The 19,902-nt window shown below is 52.2% G+C and overlaps 7 protein-coding genes across 7 annotated transcripts; 5 read left to right on the top strand and 2 right to left on the bottom strand.

Moving 5' to 3' along the window:
- Positions 1 to 1,265: 1,265 nt before the first annotated feature.
- Positions 1,266 to 1,684, top strand: NEUTE1DRAFT_73021 (uncharacterized protein; the record flags this gene model as incomplete). Its single annotated transcript, XM_009858238.1, has 1 exon — positions 1,266 to 1,684. One exon carries the CDS (start codon positions 1,329 to 1,331, stop codon positions 1,539 to 1,541), a length of 213 nt encoding a protein of 70 aa, XP_009856540.1.
- A 745-nt stretch (positions 1,685 to 2,429) lies between these two features.
- On the top strand, positions 2,430 to 6,440 carry NEUTE1DRAFT_91712 (uncharacterized protein; the record flags this gene model as incomplete). The annotated part of the gene is made up of 4 exons (XM_009858237.1): positions 2,430 to 3,087; positions 3,145 to 3,578; positions 3,678 to 6,005; positions 6,072 to 6,440. 4 exons carry the CDS (start codon positions 2,430 to 2,432, stop codon positions 6,339 to 6,341), a joined length of 3,690 nt encoding a protein of 1,229 aa, XP_009856539.1.
- Positions 6,441 to 6,621: 181 nt separating this feature from the next.
- Positions 6,622 to 8,695, bottom strand: NEUTE1DRAFT_96916 (uncharacterized protein; the record flags this gene model as incomplete). Its single annotated transcript, XM_009858236.1, is given in 5 exon segments — positions 6,622 to 7,339; positions 7,440 to 7,581; positions 7,663 to 8,517; positions 8,619 to 8,621; positions 8,638 to 8,695. The coding sequence occupies 3 exon segments, from the start codon at positions 8,350 to 8,352 to the stop codon at positions 7,188 to 7,190; spliced, it is 984 nt and encodes a 327-aa protein (XP_009856538.1).
- Positions 8,696 to 9,479: 784 nt separating this feature from the next.
- NEUTE1DRAFT_118993 (60S ribosomal protein L9) lies at positions 9,480 to 11,136 on the top strand (the record flags this gene model as incomplete). Its single annotated transcript, XM_009858235.1, has 4 exons — positions 9,480 to 9,621; positions 9,916 to 10,219; positions 10,318 to 10,495; positions 10,588 to 11,136. 4 exons carry the CDS (start codon positions 9,576 to 9,578, stop codon positions 10,639 to 10,641), a joined length of 582 nt encoding a protein of 193 aa, XP_009856537.1.
- A 91-nt stretch (positions 11,137 to 11,227) lies between these two features.
- Positions 11,228 to 13,692, bottom strand: NEUTE1DRAFT_150345 (uncharacterized protein; the record flags this gene model as incomplete). The annotated part of the gene is made up of 2 exons (XM_009858234.1): positions 11,228 to 12,279; positions 12,358 to 13,692. 2 exons carry the CDS (start codon positions 13,304 to 13,306, stop codon positions 12,089 to 12,091), a joined length of 1,140 nt encoding a protein of 379 aa, XP_009856536.1.
- Positions 13,693 to 15,768: 2,076 nt separating this feature from the next.
- NEUTE1DRAFT_91704 (uncharacterized protein) lies at positions 15,769 to 17,908 on the top strand (the record flags this gene model as incomplete). The annotated part of the gene is made up of 3 exons (XM_009858233.1): positions 15,769 to 16,160; positions 16,365 to 16,899; positions 16,959 to 17,908. 3 exons carry the CDS (start codon positions 15,866 to 15,868, stop codon positions 17,572 to 17,574), a joined length of 1,446 nt encoding a protein of 481 aa, XP_009856535.1.
- A 186-nt stretch (positions 17,909 to 18,094) lies between these two features.
- Positions 18,095 to 19,390, top strand: NEUTE1DRAFT_118990 (uncharacterized protein; the record flags this gene model as incomplete). The annotated part of the gene is made up of 5 exons (XM_009858232.1): positions 18,095 to 18,169; positions 18,378 to 18,408; positions 18,539 to 18,551; positions 18,846 to 18,915; positions 19,122 to 19,390. The coding sequence occupies 5 exons, from the start codon at positions 18,155 to 18,157 to the stop codon at positions 19,272 to 19,274; spliced, it is 282 nt and encodes a 93-aa protein (XP_009856534.1).
- Between the last annotated feature and the right edge of the window lie 512 nt (positions 19,391 to 19,902).

The raw sequence follows: 19,902 nt of genomic DNA, 5'->3' as shown, positions 1-19,902 counted from the left end.
CCCCCCCCCCCCCCCCCCCCTCGCAGTACGGTAGTAGGCATCCGGCGGGGCCAATAGTGTCGGGTAGTATCCCGCATGCTGGGCTGGATTGGTCATCCAGGTCACATGTTAACGTGTCGCACTTCCCCAATTTGTAGGACGCGGGTCGCGCTCTTGCCTGCTGTTTTCGCCTCTGTCAACATTTGCGTATCCTTGGCTCCAGTCCCGCTCGCTTTTTTTTTTTCTTGCGCCTTTCTGTCTTGCTTTTCTGTGGCCACACCCAAAACTCTTTCGCTCGCTGCTGGTCATACCATCACTAAACGTGAAGAAACCCCGAAATTTGTGCACCGAAGAGCACAGCAAATAGCACGATGTCGAACAACGAGGAGTACGATGAGTCCGCCAACATGGAGGACGACAGCGGGATACCAAACCCAGGCGCCCCAACACCACTTTCTGCTCTAGAGGTACGGATTACTTTCTTCAACGGATCCATCCGGCTTGCAAACAACCAACTGACTTGCCTAGGGTGTTGCCGGACTTACCAAGCGAGACATTCAGCTGATTGTTGATGGAGGCTTCAACACCGTTGAATCTGTTGCTTATACCCCCCGGAGGGTACTGGAGCAGATCAAAGGTATTTCGGAGCAAAAGGCAGGGAAAATCCTGGCAGAAGGTCAGTAGCCAGCATTTGACATACTTGGAGATTCCATTTTGGGAGTGCATACTGACATTATCATAAAGCCTCTAAACTTGTGCCTATGGGTTTTACCACTGCGACGGAGATGCACCAGCGCCGCAGCGAACTGATTTCCATCACGACAGGCTCCAAAAATCTGGACACACTATTGGCTGGTGGTATTGAGACCGGCAGTGTCACCGAAATTTTTGGAGAGTTCAGAACAGGAAAGTCGCAGATCTGCCATACTCTAGCGGTAACATGCCAGCTTCCCTTCGACATGGGGGGTGGTGAGGGAAAATGTCTCTACATCGACACTGAAGGTACCTTCCGGCCTGTCCGTCTCCTAGCAGTGGCCAACCGATACGGTCTCTCAGGCGAAGAAGTTCTTGACAACGTTGCGTACGCAAGAGCCTACAATTCGGACCATCAGCTGCAGCTCCTGAACCAGGCCGCAGCCATGATGTGCGAGACCCGCTTCAGTCTGTTGATTGTCGACTCCGCGACCTCGCTCTACAGAACGGACTTCTTGGGTCGTGGCGAACTCAGTTCTCGCCAAACCCATCTCGCAAAGTTTATGCGCACACTCCAGCGCCTTGCCGACGAGTTTGGTATTGCGGTGGTGATCACCAACCAGGTCGTGGCGCAGGTTGATGGTGGTCCATCTGCCATGTTCAATCCAGACCCCAAAAAGCCAATTGGTGGCAACATCATTGCGCACGCCAGTACTACTCGCATCAGCCTGAAGAAGGGCCGCGGAGAGACCAGAATCGCAAAGATCTACGACAGCCCATGTTTACCAGAGAGCGACTGCTTGTTTGCCATCAACGAGGACGGCATCGGTGATCCTAGCCCGAAGGATATGGAGAAGATGAATCAGTAGTTTTCAGCGGGGATGGCGACAGCGAATCAACACGAGATTCATACAACAATCTAGGGACGCAAGGGGTTGCTGATTTGACGGTATAAGGATAATGTGTGTTTTTAATGGACATAGCGCGTTTTTATTGTTAGCATGGGAGGGCAGCCTGGCGTCACACTTGTCTGGTATGACTGGTAAAACTTGGGAGTTGGTAAAGTTATCAATAACTACGGTACACTGTTTTTTTTTTCTAATGCAATCGACGAGGTGAAGCCGTTAAATTCATCTCGCCCACTGATCATTTGACCCGTGCAGAAGCAGCATCTCGATGCTGAGGGCAAGTGTTGCAGGTTTGATATTTCAAAAACCATACCACCGAAGCTGAAGCTCTCGTTAACGTCAAGGAAATTTCATTGAAATCCAAGTTGCTGTCGTCCATATTCGTGAGACAACAGGCCACGCACCACATGATCTTCGATGGAAGGTGTCATGACAAAAGATACGCTCTGTGGGTTGAAGTTACAGATTAAGGGCTATCATCCATTGAGCGTTGTCAACAAAATCGCGGATTTCAAAGAGATCGGTCGGAAGGCTCTTGATTCCTTCCTGGTGTGACGTACCTTGTAGTATACCTGTGTATCCTATTCGCATAGTCTCTCACTAGCGCAGGATACTTGGGTTTAGCACCGAGTTTCCCCACCAACCACGCCAGCGATTGACTGACCCGCTGCAACTGCTACGCTTGCAGCGTTGCGCTGTGCTTGGGAACTTGAACAGTTGAACTTCTGCTGCAGTGGGCGGCCAGAAATTCTGAAGCAAAAGCAACAACCGCGTTTGCATCTCCAAAAAGCGCGACAGCAAACTCTCGACATTTCCCATACCGCACCGGAAGATACCCATGGGAACAAGATGAGCGCACGGGATTTTGAGATTCTCTACAAAGAGACGCGCCTTAACCTCGAGCCATCCACGTCGTCGTCGATTGTCCAGATCCGCGTCGGATCGCACAACCACAGCTCCTTCAGCAGGTCGACAACAGCAAGCGCGCGTGCCATCAACGCCGCCGACGACGAGAAGGCCTACCGAACCCGCAACATAGCCACTGCTTCATCAGTATACTACCGAAAGCACCATGTCTCGCCCCGTGCTTTCCATTGGCGGGTCCTCGAGAACGACACCGTCCTGAGCATCCGCGCGGCCGATGTCTGCAAACCAAACCCCCACCAACAACACAACGATATCGACGCGCCCTTGGTCTTGAACCTGCGCTTCTCCTCGCCGATACGAACCTCTTGCATTGGCTTTTCCGACCCAGAGGCCCATGATGCCCTTTGCGTCCATGTCGTGGACCAGTCCAACCAGCTTCACACCATCACTCTTCGCCCAGATCACTTCAGGAAGAGGCCAGCAACCGATGGCGGGCTGGGCGAGCTTTGCAAGTCGTACTCGCCGCCTGGGTTTGGCTTCAAACAACCACACCGGCTCGTGGTTGTGAACCACGAACAGCTTATTGTTACAATGCACGATGGGGGGATACTCAGGTTCGACAGGCATAGTAGAGCGAACGGTGAGCACTGCTGCGTCCGCGTTGTTGCCGGAAGAACCTGCTGACAAACTCTTACAGCAAACGGCGCCCAGTGGAAGGAGACGATCTATAACGTTGCCGGATGGGGACAAAGCTTACAAAAGCTGGTTCCTTTTAAGCGAGACCCGACGGTGCGGTATGGCAACACCAACATGGAGCTAACAGCAGCTACGTCGACTGCCATTACGAATGCGGGCATTGATGGCGCCGCCTTTTTGTTCACTATTTGCCTAGATCATCGTATGCGGGTGTGGGATGTGCGAACGGGCCAGATCATGTATACGGGCGACATCCTGAACGCTAAGCGCGATCCCCAAGATATTGCCCGATGGACTATCGACCCCTCCCAAACCAACCTAATCCGCATCGTGGACAATGGCCCCGGCCAATGTTTGGTCGTCACCTACTCTCCAATAGGGTCAGGCGAGTTCAAGTTCTGGAAAGTGAAGGCCAACGCCCAAGGATCGATCCATGTCGCCGACTGCTTCCCGGAACAGAAGCTGGTCCCGGCTAGCCCGTCTTCTTTGGATATCTGGACTTTGGCCGACTTTGCTGTCGCGCAACAAGCAGAGGGGCCTGAATTGTGGACACTGTGGAAGAACAATATCACCTACCGGGTCCAGAAGCTCCAGGTACGCCCAGGGAGCGCCAGCGGTCCTTTTGATGATAGTTGGAAAATGGTGAATGTCGATTCTTCGGCAGCATCTGCGCAGACGTCGGGCCCTTGTGATTCCGTGGATTCAACCGAAAAGTGGTTGGACCTTGTCTTCTTCCCGGGCAGGTTTACCAAGTCGACGCTCGAGACAGCACTGGTAATGTACGAAAAGGGCCTTGGAACGTACCAAGAGAGCAATTCGAAATCCAACAAGAACATTGCGGAGTCAATTTGCTCCGTCCTTGGAGCTACCACGACACTTGATCGAAGCTCGGTCGGAGGGCCGGACTATGAACAGTTCAGGGGTACGAGCGAGACTCAGTGGACACGGTTTTGGCGGCTGCTACTAGAGTTGGATAAGCAAAGGGGTGAAGCACTATCCTTGGTTCTTGATCCTGTGGATGGCATGATCTGGGTCGCCTGTGCCGATCTCTTGTCTGCTATCAGGTATTGTAGCGACCTTGACCGAATCTATCACAACATCGAAGCCCCCAGCCAGAAGGATCAGGACGTTGCCGCCTTGGTCTCGGCCGGCCTGAACTTTGTCGACGTCTTCTCGGACAGCATGTTGGAGTTGAGCAGAGCGGCTTTACGCGCAGAGCTATTTGAAGAGTCATCACTATCAGATGCCGAGCGCATGCAGCAGTTCTACGATAAGGCAGGGTTCTGGCGTCAAGTCACCGAAGAGGATGTGGCTCAAGCGGTGGAAACCCTGGGGCAGAACTTCCAAATGGTTACTCCTAGATTGTACGAAGATTTGTTCGAGCTAATCACAGCGGCAGGTGATAGGAACTCGCAGGAAGTGCGAGCGCCGTTCACAGGATTTGGCCGGAAACTGGTCATCCGAACAGTGCAGGAGACGATCGAGCTTCACTGGAAGATACTCTTCAGCCAGCTCATTCTTCTGGTTCACATGGAGGATGAGATTGAAGACGAGAAGAGTGCACTACACGCGAGGTTCGACGTCGGCCTAGTCTACCGCAAACTTGTTGATGCTCTTAAGCGGCTCGAGCATCTCAGGTGGATGGTTAAGACAGAGCTTACTATCCCTGTGCCAAAGGCCGATCACTCTAGCTCCGCAACATCTGTGGCCACCCGTGGCAAGGAGGAGACTTATGCAATTACTGCCTTAGAAGGACTCATTGGACACCTCTTGGGGTTGCCAGAAAGCCATGGCAAACCTCTGTTGTCTAGCATCACTGATGTTGTTCTTGACATCTGTGCTCCGACTAGCTCCACTGAGCTTGACAATGGAGTTATGCAATGTTGGCTTCTGAAGCAGGGCCGTCCAGACCTCGCGAAGGAACTCAACCCATTTGCCCAACAAGATCCGTTTTCTACTTACATCCATGGCCGTGTGTTCCTTGCCCTCAACGAGCACAGCACTGCCGCTCAGTGCTTCAAGAAGGCATCAGTTGGCCTCAGCACAGAGCGCACGACTGTGCAACGGCATAGCGCCGGTGTTCTCGACGATACCGAGTGGAAGCTGCTCTACAGCGGACTTCCCAACTACTACGCTCACGTTGTGAACCTTTTCGAACGACAAAGGGCTTATTCCTACGTCGTTGAGTTCTCCAAGCTTGCTCTGCAGTTCATCCAGGACAACCAGGACGACGAGAACTCCAGTAGCCAGCGGACCAAGCACAACGATGTCAAGACGGAAATGCTTTCCCGCCTCTTCACCGCCTCCACGGCCATCTCCCAGTTCGACGTCGCGCATTCCACTCTCCTCGCCATGGTCGACGATGAGGTGCTGCAAAAGTCATACCTTCGCAAGCTCGTCGAGAAGATGTGCGAAGCCGGCCAGAACACTGAGCTGGTCAATCTGCCCTTTTCCGGTCTGCAAACCACGGTCGACGAGATCCTGGTCGAGAAATGCCGACAAGTCCGCGACGTACTCAATGGCGTGCCGTACCACCAGATCTTGTACGCCTGGCGCATCAGCCATAACGACTACCGCGGCGCCGCCTCCATTCTGCTCGACCGGCTGCAGAAGCTCAGACAGATAGGTGAAGGCGACAAGGTCGGTGTCAGTGGGGAGGACGCGCTGGATACGCAGGTGACGAGACAATACCTGTTGCTCATCAACGCGCTGAGCTGCGTCCAGGCAAAGGGGGAGGCGTACATCTTCACGGAGATTCTCTCCGACGAAGACGATGAAGACCAAGACGTGAAGCTCAACGGCAAGGGCGGTGTTGATAACCTGGAAGACCATCTCGACGATCTTCTAGAGCGCCTTGACACCGTTGAAGATCCCGCCCAACAACAGCAACAACAACAGCAGCAGCAGCAACCCTTCAAGAAGAAGAAGACAGCAGGAAGGACCACCAGGGCTTCGGCAGCGGCTGCTTCTTCATCCGAAGCTCAGCAGGAGGAGGATCGTGTCCTTGCAGAGAAGTTGAGGCAGTTTTCCACCGCCTCCGAATTGTTCTCTGACGAGCCGCGCAGGCGGCTGCTTACGCTGGCCGACATCCGGAAGCAGTACCAGCAGGAGCTGGACAGGATCGTGGCCATCCAGAACAACCAGTTTGGATTTTCGGATGGATTTGGTGGTGACGATGGGGACATCCTCATGTCGTGAGTGTAGTTGGGTGGCTTTTTAATGGGTTGAGTGAGCTGGTCTGCATGTCTTGGCTTGCCTGATTGCTAGTTTGCTTCTGTTGCGATGCTAGGATGAGAAATCATGGATAAAAAAAAGGACAGAAACGGTCTAGTTGCGGGATTAGGAACAGCGGGTTACGAATTTGAAGCCTTTGTTATGTCTCGATCGTTGGTGGGAGTACCGGGTTTTCTGTGGTACGATGAGTGAGTGTATAGTGAGGGTATTGTGATTGATGTTGAGCTGCTCAATTGTCTTTGTGTCTTATTCGCACAACAATTATCCTAGCATATGACAGCACGTACACTATAGTATCGGTCAACAAGCCCCCGTTGAGTGTGGTTTCTAAAATCTTGATTCGCTTATCGTCAACTCAAGGGCGAGATCCAGTCGTATGGAGAGAAGAGAGGAAACAACGATCGCGACAGCGCCGCAGCCGTTCCATCTGGAATTATGATAGAAATTCTTCTCGTTCGAAAAGCCAACGCCATGCCATGCTGAGTTGGGAAATATTTAGGGAAAACTTGACTCATTCTCACACATGGGAGTTTTATCAAGTCCCGCTAGAGCCGCCCTCCCTCCAACCGAGCAACAAACAAATAAACCGCTACCGTTTTGCGAGGGCGCATTCGCTTTTCTCTTAATACCAATTCATTATTCTTTGTCTGTTCGTTCCGTTCATCGACCCATCCATTCTTCACCCATTCTTCTCAAAATCATTATGATGTAATCATCGGCTGTATATCTAAGCCATCCTCCGGACATTCATGCAGCTTGCTTTCGTTCGCTTGCTCCACTTTCACTTGGCGATTCATCGAGATCAGCTGCTCAAGCAGCAGGTATCCCCGCAAGCCTATTATCGTTGGGAGGCGGCGCTGGTAGAGCGTTTTGACCGGGTGGGGCAGCGGCCGCCGCAGCTGCGATTTCAGGGGCTTGTCGGTAGAGGATGATCTCTGACTGTTTAAAGTACCGACGGGCATCTGTGTTTGAGGAAATGGCTTTGAGTAACTGTGAAGAGGGCCGCGGGAAGGGGAGGAAGGGGGGAGGATGGCGTAATAATTGATCCTGTTTGAAACTTACCTTCATCTATGAGAACCAAACTGAGGTAGTATCTTGTGGAAAACTTCTTGTTGACGTCACGGAAGGTGGGTGTCAGATCGAAGCCGCCTAGGAACAATCGGATGGGAATGGTCTCTCCTCTTGATGGTGAGCCGTCCATGATCTATGCAGCCATGAAGTCAGCAGCCTGTTGAGGAAACTGAATGGCATTGATAAGCAGGTGAGCCAATGGGTGGGGACCAACCTCAAACCGCACCAAAGTCTCGCTCTCATTGTACTGATTCGGGGCAACACCCGTTGTTTCACGGCGAATGATGCTGAGCTCCATGTGCTTAATCTTGAGCCGTACAAGCAAGAAGTAGATGCGGCCCACGATGACATCCTTGAGGTGGTACTTGCTCTTGCTGTACTCGAACTCTATGTGCAGACAGTCCTCAATGCCGACGTCCATCTTGATACTGCTGTTCATCTCGGGCGGGATGCGGTAGCTGTAGACCCAGATGTCCTTCTCGCGGATGACATCGGCCATGCGGCGCGAGACGGTAACGCGCACAAAGTAGCGCAGCTTGACGTTGATGCCGTTGTACGACTCGTATTGCTTTTCCACGTTCCTGAAGTTGAAGTCGAACGTCTGGGGGTGCTGCAGCTCGCCCGGGGCCGCGAGCTCCTGCACTAGCGACAGGAACTCGTAGTGGTTCCCGCGATCGAAGAACATCTCTATTGTGCCAATGAACTGGACCTTGATGCCCGTGTGCTCCAGCCTCTTGCCATCCTTGGGCCGCACTGTCACGGCGCCCTTGACCGACTCGCCGTCCATATACAGCGGAGCCTTCTCGCGCCGGTTCTTGTCCAGCTTGACATCCACCATGGATCGCTCGTCAGCATCGTCGAGGACTATGTCGATATCGACCGGCGTTGCAAAGAAGTACGACATGGTAGGCTGCGATGGTTCTTGATTATGATCGGGTTGTTATAGATTCTGGCGCGCGGTGTTGCGGATAGGAAGGGGACGTCTTGATCTGGAAGCGGATGGGCGCGACGCCAATGGCCCTGTAAGTTAGACCAAGTGGTGGGTAGCTTCTGTCTGGGTTGGACAGGCAACTATAGAGACAATCCGAGTAATTAGTAACAGGACTCGCACGAGAATGTTGTAGCTTCAGCTCTCGGTTTTTTTATTTTTATTTTTTATCTTCGTCCTTTCAATGAATTTCTCACGTACAAAAGGCTGAAGGTAAACTGAAGCTCACTTGCGATGTCCGGTATAGTGTCGGTATGTCGATTGTATAGGTCTGGCAAGTAGCTCGGCTGTTACTGATGCAGTGGTTCAGACGAAGCGGCGCCAGCTTTCCCTAGGTCGTCGTCAGCGCGCGCAGCACAGCTTGGTCGGCCCCTCCTTGTCCGGGGCGGTGTCTGTTTGCCCATTGAGCGAGCTGGGCTAAAGTGGGGGTGTGATTGCCGGCTGGGCGTCGAGTGAGCAACTTCTGGGCCGGCAACTGGAGCTGTGCAAGCTTGCACCAGTCGGCCGCTGGCTTTAAACCCACCTTGGCGATCAACCATCAGCAGGGGCCGGGGGTTGCATAAGAACTCTGGTTCAAGAACCGCAGCGAACTTGAGCCATGAAGGACAACTACACTCATGGGACCTTTGTCCGTGCTGCCGATTGCCTGGTGATGTAATATGATGATAGTATGCCCATGCCCCAGTAGACGAGGCCAAAAAGCAATGATACCAAGACCCTACGTGCAGCTTGCGAATAGCCTTATGAGCCCGTTGTTAGCTTCCCATGGTGATGATGAATGGCACAACTTGACCATGACGAGCCTTTCAGAAACGCGTTGCTGGACGAGATGCACGCGAACACAGTGAGGACCGACAGTGTAGGTGGAAAGTTGAGGCTGGAGCCAAACCCAGGAGGCTGACCAGTCCCTGCACGGACCAGGTTTGCCCCACTTTGCTATGTTCCGTCGCGAGATGAGCCAATGGTAGCGTTCACCAGCCCCTCTGCCCTAAGGCAGGCAGCGCGGGCGGTCGGCACACACAAGTTGAATTATTCCGGGCGCCCCAAAATCGACATTTTTCTTTGGGTTTTGCAACCTCCAGTCCACCTCGACGACGAATTGACCACCCTCATCTCCTCACCCTCCGACCGACGCCAAAATGCGCTACATCCACAGTGAGGAGACCCTGGAGGTCCCTGAGAACGGTACGTTTGCGCTTGATTGACGTTATTCTGCGATATCTACGGCCCGAGCGAGAGAAGACGGCCGAGGCGCGGGCTTGGCCAGGCGAAAGCGACCGACCGACCGACGGCAACCACCAGGCGGAGAGGAATTGGCATGGGAATGGGTTGGTTGGGACAACGAATCTGGGCTGGATAGCTGCTATACGGGGGGTGGTCGTTTTTTTCGCAGGCCGGCCGAGCTTGGAAATCGAAACGACTGTGTTTGGGCTTGTCGCGTATAAGATGCGTATCACTAACGCCACTTTCGGTTTACAGTCAAGGTCTCGATCAAGTCCAGGATCGTTACCGTCGAGGGCCCCCGTGGCAAGCTCGTTAAGGACCTCAGCCACATCGCCGTCAACTTCTCCGTCATCAAGAAGGGCATCATCGGTCTCGAGATTCACCATGGCAACCGCAAGAACGTTGCCGCTCTCCGTACCGTCCGCACCATCATCAACAACTTGATCATCGGTGTCACCAAGGGCTTCAAGTACAAGATGCGCTACGTCTATGCCCATTTCCCCATCAACGTCAACGTTGAGAAGAACGCCGAGACTGGCAACTTCGAGGTCGAGATCCGGTACGTTTGGAAATGAGTCCCGCTCTAGGAGAATTCAGAATACAAGGAGGCGTATGCACCGAGGTGGACCAGATATGCTGACTAGGGCGTGTGTGCAGCAACTTCATTGGCGAGAAGATCGTCCGCCGCGTCGTTATGCAGCCCGGTGTCGATGTCGAGATCTCCAAGGCCCAGAAGGATGAGCTTGTCCTCTCCGGCAACTCCCTCGAGGGTGTCTCCCAGTCCGCTGCTGATATCCAGCAGATCTGCCGGGTGCGCAACAAGGATATCCGTAAGGTACGTTGCAAAAATCTATGCTCCCAGGGAACTATTATGGGCTGGTTGGAGAGCCAGCAAACGATGGCTTGTTTTGCTAATACGGCTTGCAGTTCCTTGACGGTATCTACGTCTCCGAGAAGGGCAACATTGTCGAGGACCAGTAAACGTGCAGCTCGGCATGGGTTTCTTTGTGCTTTATGGGTCTCACCGGAGTGGCAAGGGTCTTTGGCATTTGCATGTTTTGTAGCGTAAGGGAAAAAATTCGCTACGGGCAAAATGGGCAAATCTTTTGAAGAATCACCCCCCCTTTCTCGGGGTCTCGCCAACTACCTAGCATCAATGTCCTGGGAGGCGTCCTGCTCTTCCAGTGGGTGACTGGGGGAGGAGAGACGGGCATGTCACATGTGTTCTCTTTGGACCAGGAAAACGCAACCGCAGAACATAACGAGAGAATACCCAAACAACACAAACCGAGCATCGAGCGTGTGACGACCGTACATGTCTGGGAAAATGGGCATCACGAGAGCGCCAGAGAAGATGTTGGGGATAATTCTGTCTGTTAGGCTGATGGTCATATTATACCCAGACTAACTCAGTAGATGAGCGAGTCGAAAAGTCTCCAGAGACCAAATCTAAAATGAGTCTTCACTCTGATCGAGAGCCCATCGTGTGGATTTACGCCGAGAGGAAATGTCATATTAGCATACGACTTGTTATTGACCACTCCTGCACGATTCAGGGGTAGTTGCACCTAACCTTGAACTAAGCCCGCCTCTCAAAAGGTTGAACAAATTCTCACGCGCCGTTGATACTATCCATGCATCAATAGCAAAGCAACACATTCTCCCGCTAATTACACCGCGATTTGTAGCTCTGATGAGTGTGTCTTCACTTTGGGAACTTTACGACTTCCCGCTCTTGCCAACTCGTCATTGACATGCCCTCTCATTTAAACCAAATCTCTCCTTTCATCACAGGCATACATACATACATACATACATCAATCAGGTCATTCATTACACATGTCCGTCCAGAATCCAGCATCCTGATCCTCATCGTCATCGTTATCATCCTTGCCACTGCTACTGCCACTTCCTCTTCTTCCCTTTCTCCATTGCGCTCTCGAATCAGCCTTTGCTCGCTCAAAGGAAGTCGCTCGCTAAACTCCATATTCATCCTCCACATCATCCACTGGACCAATCATCCCGCGTCGCTGAAGCCATGATATATACGAACGAGCCCTGGAAAGTGAAACCCCTTGGGAAAATCCTCCTCGACCTCGCCTAAATTCGAGGTTATAACGCCGTGATAGAATAAAAATCATGAGGAGATAGTTGCGTGAATGAGAAAGTTGAAAAGATGAAGAGGAAATCCACAAGTGCTCAGCGCCTCTGTGTGGGGGGGAATTGGGATGTGTGTTATATAGTGAGAATCCGCAGGGAGGGGGGAAAACTCAGAAAAGACATGTACACAGAAACGAGGAATCGCAAAATAGCTGTTTGCTATCGCTTTGTCATCTGTATAGGGGCTCATGCAGTGCAGCATGCCTGCCCTGACAGATGAAGTGCATGCGGCTGCAAGGTATCAGTTCAGCATTGGGACCTGAGTTCTTCATCCCCTCATAGGGCCGGGAGATCTCGAAATGCGGCGTTGACCAGGAGGAGGCGGAGGCACGGAGCTAACGCGCGACACGCGGGTCGTCGTCCTGGTCACTCTGCTGGCTGTTCTGGTCCTACCAGCACCGCCGTGAGCGGAGGCAGAGCGTGCAGAGCGCCGAGTTCGTCTATTGCTACTGAACGAGCCTGTTGCGATTCCAAGGTTAGCATCTGAACAATCATCTCATTTCTGGTTCGGCTTGCCGGTCGGTTAGCAAAACTTACTAGGGCTTCCGCTGGAGGTATAGTCAGAATAGTAATAGCTGCTGTTCTCGCTCCTGGACTTGCGTCTCGACGACTCCTTCTTCTTATCCTTCTTCATTCCGAGCAAGAGCCAGAGCGTACCGAGAGCGGCTCCGGCGCCCATCAGGCCCTTTCCGCTGCTTTCCTTGCGCGCAGCGGCCCCGCTGGGACGACCGCCACCGGCGCCGGCATACCAAGAGCCGTGAGAGTCTCTCCGGCCGCTGTGACGAGCGTAACGCTCCTCCTCGACGACGGTCTCCTTGCTCCTCTTGTTGCCGGCTCCGATGCCGAAGATGGCCAGGAAACCGTGCCACAGGCCGCGCACGATGCAGCATGCGCACAGCAACAGAAGCAGAACAACACCGGCAAGTGTGCCGATAACGATACCCGCGATCGCTCCTCCGCTCAGACCGGTATCAGCCGTGCCGCCACCGGCCTCACCACCGGCCGCACCACCGCCCGTACCACCACCCGCACCACCGCCCGCACCGCCTGTGCTGCTGGCTGTAACACTGGCTGCGGTTCCTGTCGCGCCGCTGGTAGGACGGTAAGGGGCGCTGTATTGGGTGGTGTAAGTGTGGCCGACCAAGGTGCTGCCCAAGAATGGGGGGTCGTTGGCACCCTTCGCCATGCACTGGCCGGCGTATTGACACTTCTGCGATGCCGCACAGCAAATGCTGCCGCATGCTGACTCGCCAAGACTGGTGTTGGGAACGCAATCGGGACCGCCCGTGGGCACAGCTGCAACAACAGTGCTGTAGATGCTAGTGTGGGTTTGCGTCAACGTGTCGGTCCAGATGGAGGTCACCCATTGAACATTTGCCTGTGGCTCTGGCTGCGGGTAAGGAGCTGCAGCCGCATACTGTGGTAACGTCGCGCAGGCCAGCAACAGAGCTGGGAACCAACTCAGCGGCGATTTCTGGGATGCCATGGTGAGATTGCTGTGTGGATGTTAAGTTCTCAAAACCGCAGAATAGCAGAGTGCCGGTGGAGATGCGCCGTTCCCGATTGTCGGTCGGTGCAAGTATGCCCGGGGCCCGCTTTGGAAGGTCCGGGCCGGGGCTGGGTGCGGGTGCGGGTGGACCGTGCAAAGTTCCTGCCGATCGGATCGTGCTAGCTTCGAAGGCTGCTTCTATCGCGTGTAGGACTGTCGGTACGGCGGTGAGCGGGGTGGAGCTACAGCAGTAATGTGCAGGTACAGCGGTGCAGCGGTGGCTAGGTCCCGTCGTCTGGTGTAAATCTCAGAATGTGCCTGTGTCGGATGCGGTAACTCCAGAGCTGCTTCTGATCCGAGTGGTATTGTTTTGCGCTTCTCAACTGATTTGTTGCTCGTCGGGCCTATCGCATCTCTCCTGGATGAACCAAACGATACCACTAATTGCCAGATCTTTCGTTCTCGTTTCCTTGTCCTGCTGGGTTGCGCGGGGTGCGCCCTAAAATCAGTGTAAGCTCAAGTGAGCCGCGACTGAGTAGGTAGCTTGGTGGTGAAGGTTCACCGACGGGAAACAGACTGACTGAGACCGAACCTCGAAAATCAGTGCCTGACTCCAGTGACGACTAGGAGAAGGGAAAGGAAGAAAAAAGAGGGAAGAGGGAAAACGGGAGAATGCAGCAGGATGCAGCCTTTGTCACTGCAGATTTTAATACCTACCTTAGCCTTGGTCAAGCAAGGTTCACGGAGGGCCTGTTCGGAGTGGTCGGACGGAGAAGGGTGTCAGGGTGGTGGTGCAGGTGGCCGGGCAAGTACACTAAGTGTAGGGCCAAGCAGTTGTGGGCGGCCAGGGAGGGTCCGGGTCGGTGCAAAGGTGCGTTGCCATCGTTTTTGGCTTCCCAACCTCCTCGCAAAAAAAAGAGTGTCTGTCGACGGCACCACTCTCCAGCCAGGCACACACTCACACTCTCTCTCAATCCCGCGCTGAGAGGGCTGACCTAGACTTCTCAGCACCGTAGCACCCAACCCCTCGGTTTTTTGGACCGACGGCCAATTCCCTGGAAACGCAACTGCCATTCGTCACAATCCCTTAGTTCTTTCTTTAACTTTCAGGCCCATCCATCAATCAGCGCTAGTGAATGCCCTCACTGACGCTGCTCCCGCCCTCGACATTTAAGCGTTCGCAAGGGCATACCCGGATGAAGTCCAAAAAAGACCAAACTAAAAAAAAGCCTCGGTCGTCCCGATTGATCGGGTCTTGTTCGCATTGAGATGTCCCAAGTATCCTTCTTGCATGGCAAGTGGATATGGGAAGCTGTAGGGCCTCTGCCTCGTGCATATGGGTGGAATCGCGGTCTTTTTCCGGCGGTCATGTTTCGACTTGTTGGCACACGTTCGATTCCACTCCACGGAAGTCCAAGGTCCCATCACACCCTCGATCACCGACGGCGTCTTTGCCCTGTCAACCCATGCCTGCTTCAGCAGTACCGCTTATTCTGCTGTCTGGAAGTACCCTGGACCTTCTCAGCATCGTTTCTTGTTCGATTTAGTGACGGGACATTGTTCGAAGCATGGGCGGCGATGTGCTGCATGTCGAGCTATGTGTGAATATGGCATAAGCTTATTCGTCCAAGCGTCAAATATGCAAAAAGAAACATGGCATTATCAACCGGTAGCTACCTAAGGCGGTGCCACAGGTGCCATTGGTGCCAAGACATGCGTCTTGGCATCATTCATGATGGGAGCTTTCCTCCTTCCCTTATGGCTGGCCCAGGTGAAGCTGACAGCTGTGTATCGAATGCGTGGTAGTAATCTTCACCTGGCTGTATAGAGGCATGTATAGCTAGAGGTAATCACCGTTTGTAAGGCTGGCTAACAGGTACGTATATGAAGAATGGTAGAGGTAGGTAACACGGCCTGATGTTGGGTTCGGGCGGCTGAGGAGTACCGGATGGTTGAAGCAGAGAAAGAGAAAGTTTAACAGCGAACAGACGAGCGATACACACATATATATACACGATATATATATACAATATATATACTCGAAGCTGAGGTGTCACTATCCTCTCAGTCTGACGAGAGCGTGGTGCAAGACCGGGATGGATGACTGGAAGTGATTGCTTCCAGTTTCGTTGCGAGCTGCCCAGAGAGCGGGTTCAGGTTGCAACTACCTACACACACTGCATGTATAAAGCTGGGGCTGATGGGGAAAGCTACAGGGAGCTCTCCTTGTTGTGCATCATCGAGGGTATCTTCCAGCGAGGTTGCCCGCTGGAAGGAGGGGGCCGCTGCGGCTGCCAACGCCTCCACTGCGTATTCCCAACGGGCACCTTACATGCCCGCTGGACCTGGAATACATACCTGCCAACATCAGTGCACTTTACACCTCCTCAGACCGGGCAGCCCGTCGTCTCGCCCGCCTTGCCAAGGAAGCTCCATCATCACCTAACTACACACCATCACCTAACAACACCCCCGCGCCGAACCGACAGTCTTCAAACACACAGAAGCTGCCTCGAGCTCTCCGACTGAGCGCATCAGCTTCGACACCTGTTCACCATGTCCCTTGATCCGCCAACCTATCTCGCGTCGCTGCAAAGCAATATCCGTCAACGGCCAATCCCGTGGGATGGCGCCGTCCGCGCAGGCACTCTGACGGAGGAGCAGCTAGCAAAGATCCGGGCTGTCGACAAAGTTAAACGGGATGTGCGCAGACAAGTCATCGAGGCCAACCTGGATGGATACAAGACACTCTTTGCTGGCAATAATGGACAGAGGAGCGTACTGGAATTGGCATCCAAGCGACCAGACGTGTGCCAGTACCTCCTCGTCTTGCTCAGCGACTTGCTAGACGGTTGGTTCCCTTTGTTTCCTGCTACCCGTGATGCTCGTACATTACTATGCTCCTTCCACTTGTTCACCTCTTTTCATCGTTTCCCGTAGCAGCTGCCACTGTGAAGAATCACCTTGGCAGTGACATCGCATATCGATGTATACCCATTAATCGAGTTCACTGAATTACGAGTTGGCAACCCTCATCTAACGTGTTATGCCACAGATGTTCCCGCTCTGTCGAAAGCTTTTTTCCAGTCTGAAGATTCTAATCCCTACAAGAACATCCTGCCGCTTCTTGCGCATTCGACCAACACCGAAGACCCAATTCCTCTTCTGACCTCTATAGTTCTCGTCCGTCTCATGGCTGGCTCCAGAGATGAATCTACAGCTACGGCAGAGAAGGCATTGCCCATGCTGTTTAGCTATCTTGCTTCCCTAACCAAGAACTCGGATGCCGGACTGCAGGATATTGGCGTCCAAGAGTACTCGCAACTTCTCTACAGCCGTGTCTGCAGGCAGCAATTCTGGAAGCAACGCAGCGAGACGGTCGGGCCGCTGATCGACATTCTACGTGCTGCTGCTGGTATTTCCGGCGGTGATGCCTCAGCTAATCTGTGGAGCGGGACTACCGCCCCCCCAAGGAGCGGTTTCGAGGCCTCAGTTGGTGGCGGAGTCGGTCTACAGCTCCTCTACCATGTGCTTCTTGTCCTGTGGCAGTTGAGTTTCGAGGCTGCGGATATCGGTGATGATTTGAACAAGTAGGAAGACCCGTCTGAGAAGAATGAGTGGACAACAGCTAACCCAAACTCTACCACAGTGAATACGACATTGTGCTGCTCTATACCCACCTTCTCCGACTTTCGCCCAAGGAAAAGACGACGCGACTCGTCATCGCAACGCTTTACAATTTGCTGTCGAATAATCAGAACTCTCTCCTCCCTACCGCCGTGCTGGCTCGCCTCCCCCAGTTTCTGCAGAACCTTTCGAGCCGGCAGTTTACGGATCCAGATCTAGTTGAAGACCGAGACAAGCTGCGGGAACTTGTTGAAGAGTACACCAAGACCAAAACGACATTTGACGAGTACGTCGCCGAAGTCAACTCGGGTCATCTCAGATGGTCACCTCCTCATCGCAGCTCTGTCTTTTGGGCGGAAAACGCTCGCAAGATTCTGGACTACGAAAATGGCGAGATTGTGCGCAAGCTGGCCGAAATCATGCAGCAACCTTGGGAGAACGACAAGGCGGTGCTGGCGATTGCATGTAACGACGTTGGCTGCTTAGTTCGCGAAGTACCCGAGAAGCGGAGCCAGCTGGAGAGATATGGTCTCAAAAGACGAATCATGGAGTTAATGGGCGAAGCTGATGAAAATGTCCGGTGGGAGAGCCTGCGTGCTCTTGGTGGATGGTTGCAGTACAGCTTTGACACCAAGTGATGGACGGGCATGTTTCAGGGGTTGATTGAATGGATGCATTGCATGAGAGCTTTATGCTTACTACGACTACCGCATTCCTATTAGTGCAAGAATGGTTTCACGATGCGTTCAATGACCGATGGTGGTTCGTCTGAACCATACCCAGCCACATAAAGTCGGGGTGGAAGTGAGCACGGCCATCACGACGGTTACTAACTGTAACCTTGGGGTTGCTCCCAATTCAACATGGCCTGAATTTGTCCATGTCATGAGATCTCTCTCCAGTTTTCATACTTGCGGTGTTTGATGAGTATTGTCACCAGATATACAACCATCGAGTTCGTCAATTGTCAAGACACGATGCTATAGCTTCCAGACCGGGCCTATAACCTAATTACGTAACCGCCGTAAGGTATGAGCTACCCCACTATGTACATATCTATGTACACCTTTCCTTATCTTATCAGAACCCGGGGCCCTTTGACATCACATCCCTAGCTGAGCATGCTGAGTTTCAAAGTCGCGAACACGCAAAAAGAACCAGCAACGCGCGACGATCAACGCAAACAAATCAGAGATCGGTATATCCAAGACATTCCAAATGGGAACTAGAAGAGTCAGTCTTTTTATCTCCGTTACCCACTTATAGGCTTTTCATTGCATTGAAAGGCTGGCAACTGTACTAGCTCAGCTCCACTCCTGAACTTGTCCCAAGCTCGCGGCGGCTGTTATATATACATGAATGAAGTCTCGAACTTTATGATCGCGAACGACGGTCCAATACTGAGCTTTTGCTGACTTTCTGAATTTTTCAAATAAAATAGGTTTACTTTCTTGCCCATGGCAGGGTTCAAGGTAAGACACCCAGATTACCATGCGTCTCGGCCACTCGAGCCACAGTGATTGGTTTGAGGCTCGGGATTCAAGGTCTCTGCTTGACAACTTGAATCTCGTTGATGTTCCTGACTTGATGCGTATGATGAAGGTGTTTTCTACCGGTAAGTGGCGAAAGAATTATCATTCAGATCTCAAGTTCCCTTTATGCCTAGTGGTGTAGATATATATATATACACATATAAGTATACATTGCAGTATTTCATCTCGGGGTTTTTTCTTCCCTTCCTGGGTGCGGTGTCATCAAATCACACACATACTTCATTGTTTTTCACAGTTACATAATTTCATTTCCACATTACTATTCCCTCCTCTATGTAATTGTCACTCATCTGTCATTTTCGACCAAACAAGTAATCTTGTCATAAAGAAAACTAACATATACATATATATACAAGAAAGTTCACAGCCAACCGAGCCCAAGAGCTCAACCTAACAGGCTGGGTTCGTAACCGATCCGACGAAAAGGCAAGTTGCATCAAAAATCTACCTACCTCTAGACATCAAATTACATTTACATTTACATTCACATTTACATCTCTCCTTGTACACTACCACAGTTTCTTTTACTTGGATCCATCATCAAGTCACCCCTGATCACTCACGAAGCTTGAAACGTCCCCCATCCTATCCCACTGACCGACTGACACCTCTCATTTTGTTCCAATTTTCAGGTCGAAGGAGAAGCCCAAGGAGACGAAACCTCTGTTGTCCAGCTCATAAAGGACTTGAAGAAGGGACCGACACACGCGCTTGTTTCCAAGCTCGATGTGGAGGATAGAGAGTTGGTGGATGGGGAGTCGGGGTTTCAGGTTAGAAGGGGCTGATCTGATGTTTTGATGAGGAGGAGGAGGGGTGATGGCAGTGTCGGATGTTGGGGAGGTGGTGGCCTGGAAGCTGTCTTGGAGTTAAACTCTGTGATAAATTGAAAGGTATAACAGCATTATGGAAGAAAGGTTGTCGACTCGGTGATTGTGTCACGGGAAAATATCAGCCATCCTGGTCTAGACGTGACTAAAATAGACGTAGGCTCCTGGAAGCCCAAGTGAAAACGATACAGGGGTAGCTTGAACAGTTCTTCATGACCAGTTAGTTGATTCTACCTTACTATACCAAAAATTAAAAAATAAAAATGAAAAGGAACATACAAACAAATATCAATATGCTTCATATACTATCCACAACACCACACCGCACCCAATGTGTTCCAAGCAAAAATAATTCACCCGTCCAACCATCCGCAAACCCGTCCCTCATCATATCTTCGCACATTTTTGCAACAACCCCATTGACACCATAGTTGTCAAAGAATACCCTCCACCATTATTACTTTTTTAATACTTTCTCTATTTCTACAAGCTGCTCGCTTGTGCCTGTGACTTCTTGCTTGTTCCTCTTTTTTTTTCACCCCTTGCTTCTGCAAAGCAAGGCTAATGATACGTACTGTGCGTGGAT

This window comes from Neurospora tetrasperma, assembly GCF_000213175.1.
Source record: "Neurospora tetrasperma FGSC 2508 unplaced genomic scaffold NEUTE1scaffold_81, whole genome shotgun sequence".
Lineage (NCBI taxonomy): Eukaryota > Fungi > Ascomycota > Sordariomycetes > Sordariales > Sordariaceae > Neurospora > Neurospora tetrasperma.
This window is presented reverse-complemented; position numbering and strand designations above follow the sequence as displayed.